We start from the raw sequence: 17,353 nt of genomic DNA, 5'->3' as shown, positions 1-17,353 counted from the left end.
TTTCTTTTACAGAGTCGGCCAGACGCCATGTGACAGACAGATGGAGCGTTAAGTCCTGACTCACACTGACACTCGGTTTTAGCGCTGCAGTGACCAAGTGTGACAAAGGTTTGAAATACAAGGGAGAGGCACAGAGGCGAGCTTAGAGGACCAGATTTGATTCTTTTCCATTATAATATCTTGATTTTCTCTCTTTTTTCCTCGCTCCTGTCTTTGTATAGACCTACACAAAGGGACTTATCCCCCTCACAACTCTTTATTCACTCTCCAAGTTAAGCTTTTCTCACTCTGTCCTCTTTCTCCTGCTTTGGCTGTAACGCAGGGAAACTCCAAAACGTATCCAACAATGTCACTCAAGTCAAGCAGGGCAGAAAGTTAACATTCAGTGTTGTCTCTCCGGCCTGAGCGGCTCCATCATCCGATACTCTCACTGAGTTGCAACGGTGTCAGATTCAACTGGGTCAAGGCATGGAGAGGGGTGAATGCAAGACACACCACTGACAGTCTGGGTGTGAACACATATTAATCTCCCAAACACACACAGATTTTTGTGGCTTCTTTGTGTATCTAGAGACGCACAGGTTTGCCATGGCGGTCTGGGGGCATGTGCAACATATTTGCTGCGCCCCACATGGTAAACGGCGCGTGGGAGCGAGGCCAGGTATCTTAATCCCCATCACCCTTGGGATTCCCCACCAAGAGATCCCATTAGTGAGGATAAAAGCTGTAATGTAGTCCGGAGAGGCTCGGTGGACTTGTGGTGTGCTGCAACCCCCACGGGCCAGCGGTGACCTCCATCTGATCCCTCACTAACTGGAATTACAGCTCCAGCTCCAACGGGCAGTGTAAAAGAGCAATGAACTGTAAAACATTTTGATGTCTTAATGAACAACATATGCACAGCAACAAGTCCAATAAAGGGCACCTATAAATTCGAAGAGAGCAGCAGCGTTTGCAGATACCGTAGAAACCACTCCAAACACTTGGGGGCATGAGAGAGGAGGGATTTTAACACTCAAAAATACTTCAAAAATGAATGCCAGTTGTTTGGGAAGAAGCTGCAGGATGCTACAGCGCCATAAACTGGAGGAAATAGTAGTTATGTTTGTCTAAATGTGATTCAGATTTGTGAGAAATATGAAGTAAAACAAAGGAATCTGAAGGGAGGAAACTCGCCTGCATTCTTCTCAGACATACAGTGCAGCACATAGCCCTGGGTCAGCATCTGGTGTCACTGAGCAATAATCACACACAACGCGAACACGTGAAATAATTCCACGACTAGATCCGGAGATCAGGAAATTTATTCTCTTTAATGATGTCTGGAGAGCGATCAGAGCGGGTGTCGGAGCGTGAAAATGAAGAAATCGGAGACACCTGAACATAAATCGCAACCTCGGTCCTGGACGAGAAATGGGGGTGAAAAGAAATGGACTGAAATAGAGGTGGTTAATGATCAATTTTCATGATTGCAACACGAATGTAAATGATTGTAGGGTTACATTCATCAACATGAAAATAAGCCGAGGCCTCGAGCATTCTCTGACAACACTGATTGTAATGTAATTATCGCTATAACAGGCACAAACCAACTCCAAGATGTTATATCACCGCAGGTACACAAACAAAACAGGTCTGTAATCAGTGGGAGGGAGAGTTCAAATGAGCGAGCCTGGATTACTCTGGACTGCATTCACCAGTCCTTGGCCTCGGTTCTGTGTGTAATTACTTTAGTATGTTTCCCCCTTCATAGTTTATTTTGTGCTTTTCATTTAAAGTTGAAACTAGAGGAAGAAAGTCTGGTCAGCAGCCAATGCCCTCAAGTGACCACTCGTCCCAGAACCAAACAATGAGGACACAGTTTAAAACATTACTGTAAGAGAAACGATTTGTGGTGTTTATACGTCATCTGAGAGCTATGTGAGCAAGGATTTTTACTGTGCTGCTGCTCCTGTGACCTTTAACCTTTTACACAGTGGGGGAAAGTAACCAAGTACATTTACTCAAGTACTCTACTAAAGCACAGTTTTGAAGTACTTTATTTGAGTATTTCCATTTTATGCTACTTTATACTTCCACTTGTTATATTTCAGGGAGAAATACTGCACTTTTTACCTCATTACATTTATTTAACAGTTACTAGTTACTTTTGAGATGACGTCTTACAAAAAGCAGTCTGTAGTCAGGGGTCATGTTTCAGATGTCTGAGAGTTCCTAACAGCTTCACCAAATACTGACTTTTCCCTCTAAACTTCACACATGGTTTCATTTGATTAATGTTCAAACAGTTCAGTATCTCACCAAGATGAGAGAAGATAAATCCAAAAACTGAAAACACATCTGTGAATCAGAGCTGTTTCATCTGTTTAATCATCTCTTATTTGGTGTCCCTGTTTATTAAACTGTATATAAAGTAGTTTTAAACCAGCTCCACCTGCACAACAGCAACATGCCACTACACACTGATGCGTCAGTATTAATCATCAATCACAGGGACCAAACCAGTACTTTTACTTTAATACTTGAACTAAATTTAGCTGCTAATACTTATGTACTTTTACTTGTAATTGAGTATTTTTACATTGCTCTAATGGTACTTTTAAAGTAAAGTTAAAGTATTTTTGTTTGCTGTGTATGATGATCAAAGATGCACAGGTATGGTATTAGAAGGTTTAGAAGCAAAACTTTGTTCAACATCAGGACAGGTTACATGTGATGTTTCAGTTGTTTGTAAAGATTTTTAAATCACATTTTCTTTATAAATACTGTGTGTGTTGATGCTGATTACTAAGTAAAGTATTAGTGTAATGGTTCATTTGTCACACACACGTGTTACATGTGAAGTGAAATGCTGTGTTCTTGCTCCTGAGATGCTGAAAGATAAGAGTGAAAAATAAGGATTAGGAAAAGAAACATGACGCATAAAAAATTGTCTGAAAGGCTGAAGATAAACAAAGGTCAGAGGTCACCATCCTGAAAAAAGAAGTTTCTTCTGAGTCACTCTGTGCCAGAACACAGATAGAAGCTGGAAAACTGTATTCCTGAGGCAGTGAGGAAACATTAATTGTTGCTGACTATAATGTAAACATGCAGAAGCCGTGAGGTTTTGTCATAGAGGGTCAGTGGAGGAGTCTGATAGCAGTAAATTTTGTTTCAATTTTCCATCCCCTGCTCCACAGTAATGCTGGGAAATATCTGATCTTGTGTACGAACTCTGGAAGTTTCCATTTCTCCCTCTCTCTCCTGTGCACAGAGCTGATATTGTTGTCAAAGCCATGGCTCTTTTACAGTGGCACGTTAGGGGGAACAGGGGACCATCTGGTGAAATAAACGATCAAATAAAAGGAGTTTAACTGACCCCACCCTCGGTACTACACGGTCATGTTACAGTTTAGTTATATGGAAACACTAAAGCTGCAACAACACTTCCTCCTTCTCCTCTACACACACACCTGGTCAAAAGTCCACGTCCGTGGCCTCTCTTGGTTATGATCCCTTCATCTGGAAACAAACAGCCACATAAACCAGTGTCGTTTTCCCAATTAGGAGAGGAGAGGAGGCCTGGAGATGAGGAGAGACAGCAGCAGCTTCTGGAGTCAGCATGAAAGCTGCTCATTTGCTAACACCCTGCTGGGTTAATTCAACCCCTGCATGAGTGTGTATGTTTTCACACTGGCCTACTGAACTCTTTCATTTCAGGCCGTCGGAGGACCTCTGGTGTGGACAAATAGACTCAGAGGAATGAACACATGACGCATATGTAGAGCCATGACCGCACATTCACACCGTCTCACATCAAAACAAATCAAATATCATGAAAAATGTATTAAAATGTTCAACTCTGTTTGCTTTAAGTTTTAGATTTAAACCTCTGGAGTCTGTCTATTTACTGGAGAATGACATAACTTATATAACTAACATTAGTTAACTTATGTCTTTAATTTATATATGATATTTCACAATCTTACATAGACTGGAAATGAAAATGGCATAAAAATTAGTTGGAATAAAATCACTTTATGTGTAAATAGACTGTGTCATAGTTTTATTTCTTTCTGCTGTGTTTGTGTGTAGTAGTAGTAAAACAATACTTTTTATAACCTTGAACTGTTCTATAATGATATTTTGAGTGATTATCACTTAAGATTTGTACATTTTGATAAGCCTGTGTCATTTTCCATGTATTTTTTTGAGGGGCTGGCAGCTTTATACTTTGTTAAGTTACTGAAATGAGAAGACAAACTTAAAAAGATATCATGCATGTGGATACGGACGGTTTAAAAGGTGTTAAACAAAGATAAAAAATCTGGGCTCCAGAGGGTTAAAATGACAAGAGTCAGGAGTATCAGTAGCCTAAGTCTACTGTATGTGCTTTACTTTGTGTGTGTGTTCACAGCTGGTTTTAATAGAAGAGGAACTGGCAGATAAGAAAATGGTCTGTAGCAGCGAAGGGGAAAAGGGATTTAGAGAGCTAAATACCATGACAGAAAATAACACATACTTTACAATCCCCTGTCGAGTCAGGCATTTGGTTATTTTCTATAATCGATCAATTCCAGCCATTGTATGTGTTTAAACAGAGAGCTGAGAAGCTGTGAAGATAAAACAGCTTCTTCACTATACAAAGGTTTAGATTTAACTACAATGTATATTTACTCTGAGTTATTTTAATTGCGATTTTACTACTGTTGTATCAATCAGCTTGTTTCCACTCATCTGTGTGCAGGATGAAAAACATTGAACAGACTCTTGAGACTTGCTTGGGTTGTGTAATCGAACATAGTGAGCATCAGGTCTGCATTAAAGTCACAGTTTGACATTCTGGGAAATACACTTCTTTACTTCCTACATTCTCAAGGCCCTATGTTCCCAGGGTCCTTAGTTCCCCGGCTCCATATTCTATTAAGTCACATTAACTCTTCTATTGTGTTTCAATCAAATTTGACATGTTTCAAGTTAAAATATCTCATAAATATTAACTTCTTTAAAAATCATTGGAACAAGGCTTCAGCTGTATAAACACAACAACCCTAACCCTTCTGATGAGTTCCCTGAAGTGCAGGCCCTTTATACTGACAGCCATTCAGCAGTGCTAGGGAACAGAAAACCCCTTTGATGAGTTCCCACAATAGAGTGGTGCAGGGATGACGTATTTTTGTAGCCCAACCCGGAAGTTAGCATCACCCTGGTCCCTCGACAAAAAGCCAGTGGGATTTTTTTCATTGGGTTGTGGATCACTGCAGAAAATAAGCTCAGTGACAAACAAGTTTGTGACACTGACAGGTTTAGATGTTAAAAAGTTAAAAAGCTAATGTCAGGCTATAAACCAACTACACCACGGTCACCACATCAACATCTCCACCACAAAGCCTCCAACTTGTAATTTAACACAACGAGGCTGTAAAGGTGGACTGGTGAGTAGATTCCTGCACCACTCTACAGCACGTGTCATATTAAATGAATACAGAGTTGTGGAACATCTTTTTCAGGTTTGCATTATTTGCTATATAGAACAGGGGAACTCAGCAGTGACTCAGATTGTAAATCAGTGCAGCTCTAGTTTGTTTTGATGTCAAGTGTAGGAGTGATTAGAAGTAAATGTATTAAAGCACAAAAAAAACATTGATAAGGTGTGGTCCATTCACAGTGTGGAATTAAGTATTTCTTGGTGAATTAATTTAGCAGTTTCTAACACATGCAGTCGTACTTGAGCAGGATATTGTCTGAACAGCAGGACATACGTCTGCCAAAGTGGGAGTTAAGCCCCTCTTATCAGGGCTAGTGGAAAGGAGTGCAGACTGCGGTGTATGTTGGTTGGATCAAAGCCCACCCAAGAAACTGGCTGCACGCGTGCTTTGAGTCATGTTGACCACAGACGGAAATTCATCCTGCAGCAGCAGCAGCTTTGAATGCGATGGGCTTAAGTAGCAGAAATTTCAACAGCCGCCCTCCCCGGACTCTCATTTAAAGACTCCTGATCACCTCTGTGGTCGGCTGGACGCTTCTGTTTATATTTCACTTTTCCATTAAACTCAGTCAAACCCCCAATGGTGGCAAAACACAGTTGAGATAAGAGCAAGTGGAAAATGTGAAGAGACATAGACAGACAAGTGTTTTCAACACAATAGCAGGTTTTAGAAGTACAGTATGTTGAGAAAAATGTGGGTTGACTGCACTTTTCCTAAGGTACAGTGCCAGTGTCAACTGGAAACCTGGACGTCTTGCAGCTACACGTCAGGAGCAGATTCCTGAGGGAGACCGGGAAGAAAGCTGCTGAAAATCAGCTCAGCACAAAGTTATGACCCAATTACAGCAACACAGAGACCATTTCATCAGATGTCACCAAACTGTCTGGAGATAGTTCCCATTTCCTTTCAGCTTGGACAGTTTTGAGTTATTTCTGTGGGATAATACCTGTTTTTTTAAACAGCAGTTCACAAATTATTTGCTTATGGTTCTACTTTAACTTCTATCACTGCATTAGACACAGCCAAACTAAACACTACAAACTCAAAATCCATCCACTTTGTATCTGTAAAACACCCCAGCAGCCCCTGTTAACTCATTCATTAGGCTACAGAGGAACACTGCCACCTAGAGGTAAGGACATAAAACAACATATAGTATGATCAGTATGGACGGAATAAATAAACTCCTCTCCTTGAGCAAATGTACTTAGTTACTTTCCACCAGTGCTCAAGTTCCACACTTGAGTTATCCATCCATTATCTATACCACTTATCCATTAAGGGTCGTGGGGGGCAGGGCACTGGAGCCTATCCCAGCTGTCATTGGATGAGAGGCAGGGTACACCCTGTGCGGATCGCCAGTCCATCACAGGGCCAACACATAGACAAACAACCATTCACACCTACAAGCAATTTAGAGTCATCAATTAACCTAACCTGCATGTCTTTGGACTGTGGGAGGAAGCCGGAGTACCCAGAGAGAACCCACACATGCACAGGGAGAACATGCAGACTCCACACAGAAAAGCCCCACTTGAGTCATGTGATAACAAATTAATCATCTACATGAGGAGCAGAGCAACTACCAAGCACTGATGACAACCAAGAGAAATGCATCTAGAGATGTGGGACAGGGACACTTTCTAAATCTACTCAGGTTTGATAGTGTTCACACTGGAGAAGTAACACTGTCAGCACTTTACTTTAAGTCCCTGTATTTATCATTTATAAGCAGCAAATAAACATTTAACATGTGGCTTTTGACACATTATAATGTAGTTGAAATCAGATTAAGTGTTGATATATTTTGAACCTCTATCACTCCTCCTGTGGATACCTGTAAGTGGATGCAGATGCATAAACAGAATAATAAAATAAATATAATATATATATATATATATATAATATAAATAAATGACAAAATAGTAAACCACAGATGTAATAATATCAAATGTCTCCATAGGAGACTGTTCTGTAAATTAAACACTTAAAATATCCTTGTATCTGCTCAGAATACAATTTCATACAATGCTGATAAATGTCAATGCAGGGACTTAAAGTGTTACCACAAAATTAAAGCCTCCTTAAACAGATGAGTTGAGCTTCACTGTGCAGACTGATGGTGTTCACACTGACCTGCAGAGGGAGGAACATTTCTTGAGCTTCTTTAGCAATTCTTTAAATAAAAAGACCCAAACTTATCTCATTCCAGCTTCTTAAATGCATATATTTGCTTCTTATGCTTTAGTGATGGTGAATTCAATATCTTTGGTCGGACAAAACATTTCAAGAAGTTACCTTGGACCTGAAAAAAATGTAACAGATAAATGGCCTCTGTGTTTTGTTGCCTTTAGAGAAACAGTAAAAATAGATCAAAAGAAGTTGCCTTATTTAAAGATTTATTAATTTATAATACAAGCTTTTATGTAGACCACATTGCATTTTAGTTTTTACATTTATTCATACTGAGCTAAACTTCATAGCAGTGACATTGATTGACAAAAACACAAACCAAAGGACACTCAATGGAAGGAATCAAAGGTTTCCGACTGTTTCATCAACACTCCCAGTGCACCACCGTTTTTTTTTTAAGACCACATGCCCTCGCAAGTCTTCACACAGTATGCCACGTGCATCACACACCCTCAGACACACTCACACACAAACTCACCCACACTAAAATTCAACAAATACCTATACACAAGATAAAAATTGATATATTTAAATTTCAATATTAATGATATTACTGAATTCCACGATAAAAGGCAAACAAGAAGTAAAGACAGCATCCAAATGAAAAGGAGGTGAAACACCGCCAAAATTTTCCTTTTTTCCTCATCATCCCTAACGGGAGATAAACTCTCCCCCTGCCTCATTTTCAGTGTCCAGTGTGAGGAGGGGTCTCACGCCAACCGCGCGCCTCCCTCCCATCTTCAACTGCTTCTTCTGTCCGCGTTTAACTGGCCCGCCGTGTCGGCTCCCGTCACGAGGGAACGTTGACAGTCCTAAGTCAATAAAGTCACCGCCACGAGTGCGAACGCCCGATGGCACACAAGCAAATCCTCTGCCTCCATCTTTGCAGGCCTCTCTGGGAGTCTGTTCCTGTTTTGTTTTGTTTTTTTCTTGTGGACCCGTGCCCCCTCAGGTTTTCACACAGCTTCTCCTGATAAAAGTCTTCTCTCCATTGGTCCATTGCCAGGGGAAAAAAAAGTATCTATGTATGCATGGATGTAGGGTGAAGGCAGAAACGCCACTGGTGCTGATACAGACCAAACGGTTCAGTTAATGAGAGGCAGAAACGGTCTATGAGGAGGATGGCACATTTTCTACCACGTGGGGGAATCAAGGTGTTCATCAAAGAAAAATTGTCATGAGGGAAGAGAGGATGACACAACAAACACATCTGAATTAACAAACTGGTTAAGTGCAATGAGAGGGTTAACACCATTGAGTAAGACGTGGGGGAAACATCCATGTGACTAGTAGGGAAGGGTTAAAGCCCACACATCCTTTATAGCACTTCTGTGTCCATGAAGAGCGACGGGTTCCTGGGTCTTTTTCACTACGTATGACAGCTCTTTAAAACTTGTCCAGCAGCGAAGGTATCATTAAAATGTTGTGATCTTCAAAGAAAAAAAAAAAGAGTAACAACAGCAAATTCTGCCGATAAGTTCGGGGGCAAAAGGTGAATATATTGGCACAAAAAAAGCCTCAGATTGGACAAGAGTTCAACCAAAGCAGGTAACAACAGCCCCCAACCAGACTTCCTGTGATTTATTCCAAATCCACAGCTGATAGGACGACAGGCAGGAGAGAGCAGAGTGTATGCATGTTTATATGTGGGGGTGTGTGTGTTGTGTGTGTTATGTGTGAGGTCTGGGTGAAGGGCGGGGAGGGGAAGAAGGGATCGTTTCTGTTGCTTTACAAGAGGAGACAGCAGTTGCTCTCTGTGGTTTTTTCTCTGTTCCTTTGACCTACAAAGACAGGACAGCAGAGAGGTGAGGTGAGATGAAAACGGAAGCCGCTGAAACTAGAGGGAGGCACGAATGCAGGCACCGTGTGGAACGAGGCTGACATTAGCAGCGGCAGTGACAAAGGCTCACGGCATGATATATGCGTGAAAGGTCAAAGAAATGGACCAGTCACGCTGAAACAGCAGATGATTACTGACTGATATGCTGATACTCACTGTTCTTATGACTCAAATATAAGAGTCTATGTCTTATATTCAACATAAGCAACATCAGATATTCTTTGTGAATGGAGAGCACCGGAGTAACGACAGTCCTCTACAGAGAGAGTTGAATTATGGGTTGTTGCTAATGTGATGATTGTTTTCAAGTCTGTTTATAGTGAGTCTTTTCACACAGCGCGATGTGTGAAGTGTGAAATACTCGCCCCTTGAATATACAGGACCTGAAGCCCCATCACAGCCAGTTGTGGACATATTTTTAGGTTGTCAGTGGGACAGTTTGAGGTCCTGCTGGGGAAGCGAGCGTCGAATCTGAGGATGCAGAGGAGCAACAGACTGTGGTGGCCTGTGTGACGCCGGGGGTGTGAAAATTCAGAATAACTGACCTCTCTCCGAAAAAAATTTACATCGTTTTTTCGCCGCATAATATTTGCATTCTATGTGAAAGTACTCACAACAAAAACAACAGTTTGAAAAAAATACATTCATGCGCAAATTAATCCCATGATTGCCCCCCCCCCAATGTGAAAAGACCTGCAGTCAGCACTACAAGTGTTTTGCTAGCTAAATTTAAGCTGCAGGAGTTTCTGAGAGCTGGTGTAACATAACATCAGGGAGAATCTGTACACATGATATCTAGTTTTCTGAATCATCACATCTGTGTTATAATGATACACTGTCTGCTAAAAAAAAAAAAAAAAAAAAAAAAAAAAACGAGAAAAGAAAAGATGCTCACCATGAGAGTTGGGCTCTGGAAGAGTCTCTCTGGCGACCAAGTGCATGACAGTCGTTCGGCCCGGTGGCAGCTTGAGAGCTAGAAACAGAAAAACACCTCAGTGTTTTTCAGGTGTATTTTATTTCATCATATGAATCTGTGATGGCTAATCCTGTGAAAATTCATGTCTATGATGACATTTTCAGACAATTGAGGTATGACTTTTAATTTCTTTGTACCTTACTGAAGGAATAACAACATAAATGAGCTTGAAGGTTCATTATCAGTCTTGGAAATAGAAGTTTGACAAATAATCCTTTGCACAAGTTCCACTTACTGGAAATTTTCCAGAGCTTTCAGCCACATCTCAGATTTAATGAGTGGATGAAATTACCTTGTGGTGGAAATTCCAGACTTCTGTCACTTGATAACAACTAAACCTTATGACAACTGAGTAACCTCCATTCACACTGTGGCTGAAAGCTCCAGAAAATTTCCAGTAAATGCAAAAGATTATTTGTCAAATCGACTTGTCTTTGTTCAGAGACGATCTTACCTCCTAGGGTAACGTTGCCATGCAGGAAGCGTCCCTGGAAGATGAGGCGCAGTATGCTGGGGCTGCTCACCCTCTCCTCCTCCCATCCTGTCAGAGAGTATCAGAAAGTAAAGTCACATTGTGTTTCTTCTCAATTAATTTTAGTGATGTCACCTTCCTGACACTGGAAACAGATAAATGCTAATCAGACAGATCGCAAACCATTAACAGTATGAGAACGGTGGTGTGATAATGTATGTGAAGAAATTAGCTGGAATAATTACTTCTCCATTCCCAAACACAGTGTAACAGTGATTTCTATTGACCAAAGGAGCACGACCGCCCCGTCTAAGTTGAACAAAGGTGAACCGTGACCTGCAAATCTGTCAAGAGTCGGCTACAGAGCACAGTGAAATAGGAAACGCACACTTGAGTTTAATTCAGTAGCAGTGAATGGGAAACTATTTGTACACCTGAAATGTAATGTGATGCTGATTTTGATGTAAGGAAGATAAAAACCTGGTTACAGTATAATCAATCTATAGTCTCTTTGTTGTTTTAAAAATTGTGACCAAGACACATGCTAAGCTAATGACTCAGTCAGTTTATTAGGTACACCTAGCTAAAACTAATGCAGTCTGATAATGATACAGCAGTACGGCACTAAGATCATCCTTCACGAAAGTTCTGTTAAATTTTGTTAAATTTTTATTGAAACTGTTTCAGAGGTGTTGATTCAACTGTACGATCGTTTGAGGATGTAGTCGATGCCATATTGAGCTGCACTGTGTTATTTTGACAGGTGTTCCCATTATTTTGTCCATCCTATTCAAGCTAAACAACATACACACCTCTTTGTTAGTGCATCACAGACCACGTCCTCCAAAATACAGTTGAATCCACACCTCTTTAAAATGGTTTCAACAAAACATGAACGTTATAACCTCCGTGAAGGAGGATTTACTGCAGGACTATTGTATTAGTTTCATTCATTCTAGCCTGAGAAGTGACTGTAAATTGGAAATGCAGCAAAGTGAATCCTGGAAAAACGTACCTGCAGGCCAGTTCTCAAACACATGCTTGGCGATGTCTGTGGCCGAGTCATTGGGGGAGAAAGTGAAGTCTTGCGTTTTCCCACTGACCAGGATAAGGCGGAGGTGCACCTAAAACAACAAACAAAAACAGCCTAGTCTTAGCCCATGGAAAACGCCGCATCAGCCAATACAAACACCAAACTTCCATTAAAATTCTTCTTAATTAGTGGCAGTGGAATCCCGCCACTTCCTCTAACCTCTTCAGACATGAGGTGACCTTCAGAAGGCTGTGAAGAGACAGGCATTCCAGTCTAATTAGATTTATCCACACCAGATCTCCACCCTTCGACTGGGCGACTTCGTTCACTGAGGGCTTACACTGAAGTGAGCCCCTGTTGCCGGAGACGACAACAGATAAGGGTGGGGCTGAGGGGGGGGGAGAACACTGGCCCTTTAGTTCCAGGGTGCTGTGAGCTCCTCTCCGGGCTGTCGGCCTAATGCGATAACCCCAGGTGTCCCAGACAGCTCTGGGCCATGTTATTAAATTTACATGGCCAGTGCGTAGCCCCGAGGGGGACTGTGCATATGTGTGTGGGAGGGTCTTTAACAGCAGGGCTTCCTCGAAATTTTTATCCTCTGGGCAACTACACAAACCAATCTGTTTGAAAAAAATCACTAAAAATAAAAAGGAGTTGCCTGCCTCAGAGGCCTAAATATTATACTAACATCAGGAAATTCACCTGGGACACTCCTTCTACTACAAGATTTAAACATTTCTCTTATTCTGCATGCAAGGTACAACATCATTAAAAAGTTATATAAACAAATCAGCCTATTGTGGCAGTGTCGACAAAATAAATTTGTTGAATAATCAACAAAAGACGAATCTGCTGCTATTATGATTTTCAGCGTAAACGTAAAAACACCAAACATTACACCAAGTAACAGCTGAGATTCTCTGTCTTATGTGGACTTTTTACTGGACTAAAAACAATTTTAAAAAGACATCAAATTAGCTGTAGAGAAGGTGTAATAGGCATTTTCAGACATTTTATAGCGTAAATAATCAGAGAAATATAATTAGTAGGTTAATTGATGCTTGAAAATAAATATTAGTTGCAGCCCTGTATTGCAGTACAGTTATTGATTCATAACATGAAAGCAACAGTGTGTTTGTGTTGAATTGACTGAGGTTGAAGTACAGACTTTCACCTGTAAAGTTGGATTAATACTCGATACATGGGTCGGATTTCACCCACTGATATCTTCTCCACAAAGCTACACAGGTGTTATCAGGCCACATCATGCTTTATATTCCCCACTGTTTACATTCTTTAATTGACTTTGTGATACAGAGTGACAGAGCTGGAGATGCATCCAGGTAACTTATAGTCATTTCACTGTGTCTCAGTGTAATGTGTGTTTACAACCCATTTATGTGCTGTACCACCAGGCTGTATGGTGACAGGTGTGGTTAACCATCCAATCCACCCCCAGTTATAAACATCATCAATTAGTATTAATTAAAAAAAAACCATACAAGTTTTGTTCCTTATTATCATGTGATTACTTTCATGTGACTTACATTTTGAGAATTTTTGAAATATTTGATAAACTAATTAGATGTTGTTGATATAAATAGATTGTGGTTTAGAGTCATATATTCATTGATGCTGATTTACAATAGCACTGCATGTGATGAGTATATCACTATGCTCCTTCTGTCTGTGTGGTCAGCTCATGATCAGGATTGAAGCATCACTCTGAACTGAATTATTGATCCGGACGTGAGTCATCTAATGTATGCTGCAGTGAGGACTGTTCCTTATTAATCCATTAATCCATCATCTGTAAGCAATCATGTCGCTACTCCAAAAAATGAGTAGCGACATGATTGATAAGGTTAAAAAAAAAAAAACATCCCATCAACTACACCTTCTAATGGGACATCTCTACTCAAGAGTGAGAATTGACAGTTGGGATTAATTTTCTCCGACATTTGCCCTTCTTAAAAAGGTCGAAGATGAACTTTCTTTGGTTCACGAATCACAGAGGAGAGAACAAAGGGACTTAACCACGAGGTGTGACGTCAGGGAGGGACAACCCCACTCTCTGATCTGTTTACAAATACAATCCTCCCTCGGTGGTCCTCTGCCCTCCCCTCCCCCCGCTCTGAACTGAATAACCTCTATGTGGGGTTACATACCCATGTCATCATTAACAAGCTTTGGCCCCCCATCCCTTTCATCCCCTGCAAAATAAAAACAAAGTCAAATCTGCCCGGTTACCCATGGCAACATTCAGCATCACAGATGCCATTGGGGTTTTCCAATCCAAAGAAAGACATTAAATTCTTCAAATGCTGTTATGATGTACTTTATTACGGGTTAACAGAGCTACCAAAGACTAATCCAGGCCTGATGTTGGTCAAGTTTCCTAAAAACATAGCCAACCACAAGCTAATGCCTCAGGCTAGCTGCCAAGAGAGATGATCCACTAAATCTCACTCTGCCTTGTTGTGGGTTTTTACCTGATGTTGGTGTCCTAGATATAACATTTATAACAACATCATTTTTAGGATGTGTACCATAAATACAAAATGTTTCAAAGGCTGCAACTATACGTTATTTAAAAAATTTGGGAAATCTGCAGATTATTTTCTCAAATTTTGTTTAATAATTGCCAAAAAATAATCACAGTTTACAAAAACCAAAGGTGACATCTTAAAATGTGTTTTAACTGCCCCCAAAACCTGAAAATTTCAATTTACAATCATAAAAAATTTGAAAATTAAATGAAAATCTTCACATTGAGAAGTCATAACCAGCATGGATAAGGGAAAGAATATTAAAATTATTAATTAATTTACTATCAAAATTGTTGCAGATTAATTAAACTAAACATAGTAATCAAATTACCACTAAAACAACTGATTGCCTAATCTCCCATCTTGTATAATTGATCAAACGTGTTAATCAATTATGACACAAAAACACACAAAGGATCTGCTGTATAAAGGTGCACAAATGCAAAAACTTGGAAGTTTGTCTTTGTGAAATATGACTATAAAGAAACAGACAGGTATCTGAATAACTTCTACTGTCATTTCTGATCTCTCTAAATGAGTGTTGTCCATTCCTATGGTTGGAGGGGTGGGGTGGGGGGTGGCTCACTAAGAGGGTACAATCAATTGGCGTCTAAACCTTGAAAGGAAAGTAGGGCAACGTTTTAACTGAGATTAGACAGATGGTGTTCACAGGAACAGCAGTCACTGCCCCAGCTAAGTGTTTGTGGACGCTGGCTAATCCATTATCCCCCACCTACCCCCACTACCGAACCCTAAATAATTTTAACTTGGTGACACGTTTATGTAATGTTATCAGCATGATCAGTTAATGTGATATAATAGTTAGTGTATGAAAGCAGCAGCAATAGGTGTGACGGCCTCCTTGTACCTGACGTGAGATAACTTCAGAAAGGTGCCCTCACTCACCATATCAAGATCCCTCTGGGTGGTCATGGCTCAGGGAGGAGGAAGGCAGTGGACGTGGAGCAGAGAGGACAGGACTGGTGTGCTTCAGCTGCTGGAGACCGACCCAGAGCCCTGACACACAAACAACGCAAACACTGTGAAGCTGCTTCCCACAGCCTGGCACCGCAGCGGCACCGCACATCAGCCCCTGGTCTACAATCTGATTTGTCGCTAACGTCAGCACCTGACGGCACAGCGTTATCAATCATACACCAAACACGCACATGATTGATAAGTCGCCTGGAGGCGTATAGATAGTGAGCAAACAGGTGCACTTCACCGTGTTTTAGCTAAATAAAAATAACAAACCGAGCTGCTCCAGCCTTTCCATGTTAACAGTTAACGTAAGTTGTTAACGTAGTGAAGCTAACGGGCTAGCTCTGCTTATGTTAGCTAAATTCAACAACCGTTACTAATTAGGTGCGTTGCAGTAATAAAGCTGTTTTGTTGTAAAATAGCTAGAAATTTGTCTCCCACCGGACCACACCAACTACCACCAAGTTCAGTTCTGACAGATGTCGAAACTGAGCCGTGCTAATAGGGAAGGCTTGCGCTAACATTAGCATTAGCTGTTGTGTTAGCTTGTGCCAATCCTGCTATCGCTGGTCGATCAGCAGGCTAGCTGCGGGCTAGCTAGCTAACTAAATGTGCAACGGCGATTTTTGCACTGTCGACCTCACCTGCATCTGATGAATATGATGAAATGTTGCATTCAGTTGAGTTGACGAATCAGCGGGGAGCGCTTTTCATGGGGAAAATATCGAGTGTAGACGGATATCGTTGACTCTGGGTATCGGTGGCTAATGGACGGGAAGACGCCGGATGTCAGCTGGTTGTAAACACAGAGAACGACCGCAAACGCTTCTGGGAGTTGAAGTCCAGAATGAGAAACCAGTTCTGGCACATTATGGATAATGTTTTTGTAGTGTAATTTTATGTAGTCTTTGTGTATTTTTGACAGTTCAGATGCCTGAGAGGCTTAGTGGCACAAATTTGTACATTTACTCAACTGCTGTACTTAAGTATAATTTGAACTTGTAATACTTATATTTTATGTTACTTTATACTCCTACTGTACAACAATTTAGAGGGAGTAATCTCCTGTAATCTCTGCTCCAACTTTTTCCACTTAGTAGGATTTTGAAAGCAGGAAATTTACCTGTAATGGAGTATTTCTAAATTGATGTACTGGTACTTTTACTTAAGTTAAGGATCTGAGGACTTTCACCACTGGTGAAGCTAGTACACAATACTATACATTTCACAGTAACTGCCTAAATGATGTCATGTTTTGGAAAAACAAACAAACACGCAAACATGCAGATGTTCAGTGATACACCAGGTAAGAAGACTAAAGACAAAAAAAACCCAAAAATTTTTCTTGTGAAAACGTGGTTCACTCACTTCAACAAAATCAGTGTAACAGGAAAACTTTGTCCCAGTACTAAGCATCAGTGTTTATCCTTGACTTTTTCCCAAAAACGTATCACACAGTCTTCATTTAGAAACTGAGTTTGCTCAGTTGCCATGAAGATGATCGCTATGACAACCCTCCTGGAGTTGGGTTTTGTCAAACTCAAAATACTGTTCAAGACCTACGACTGAGGACAGATTATGAGACAATGGGTCCTCGGGCACAGACATGACGGTCCCCCATCCGTCTTATATTTGTTTTTTGTCTCTCTTGTTGCATCTGTTTGTGATTGATTGTGTCACTTTTTAGTTGTTTTGTGTCTTTTTGTGATTGTTTGGTTGACTCCCAAACAAGAAATAGAGACATTTTTTTTCAGTAAAAACATTTTTACTTTACTCATTACTACATTACTTATTGTTGATTTATTTGTTTATTTATTTATTGCTGACACCAAATAACTAGA

At 40.6% G+C, this 17,353-nt stretch overlaps 1 protein-coding gene across 1 annotated transcript; it reads right to left on the bottom strand.

Moving 5' to 3' along the window:
* Window positions 1-7,850: 7,850 nt before the first annotated feature.
* Window positions 7,851-16,324, bottom strand: ubl3b (ubiquitin-like 3b). The gene is made up of 6 exons (XM_018660228.2): window positions 16,157-16,324; window positions 15,438-15,548; window positions 11,965-12,073; window positions 10,932-11,018; window positions 10,397-10,474; window positions 7,851-9,442 (listed from the first exon to the last, which is right to left on the bottom strand). Exons 2-6 carry the CDS (start codon window positions 15,462-15,464, stop codon window positions 9,390-9,392), a joined length of 354 nt encoding a protein of 117 aa, XP_018515744.1. The 5' UTR covers window positions 15,465-15,548; window positions 16,157-16,324; the 3' UTR covers window positions 7,851-9,389.
* Window positions 16,325-17,353: the final 1,029 nt, after the last annotated feature.

The sequence above is a fragment of the Lates calcarifer genome, linkage group LG8 (genome assembly GCF_001640805.2).
Source record: "Lates calcarifer isolate ASB-BC8 linkage group LG8, TLL_Latcal_v3, whole genome shotgun sequence".
In the NCBI taxonomy this organism is placed as follows: Eukaryota; Metazoa; Chordata; class Actinopteri; family Centropomidae; genus Lates; species Lates calcarifer.
Note: the sequence above shows the minus strand (reverse complement) of the source record. Positions and strands in the feature narration are given on the sequence as shown.

Bases quoted from the DNA above. Each gene is read 5' to 3' on its own strand.
- ubl3b (XM_018660228.2), bottom strand. From the start codon at position 15,464: ATGACCACCCAGAGGGATCTTGATATG. The intron at 10,475-10,931 runs GTAAGATCGTCT...TTCTGTTTCTAG, and splicing joins TGGCAACGTTACCCTAGGAG to CTCTCAAGCTGCCACCGGGC. The intron at 9,443-10,396 runs GTGAGCATCTTT...CTGTCTTTGTAG, and splicing joins TCCAGAGCCCAACTCTCATG to GTCAAAGGAACAGAGAAAAA.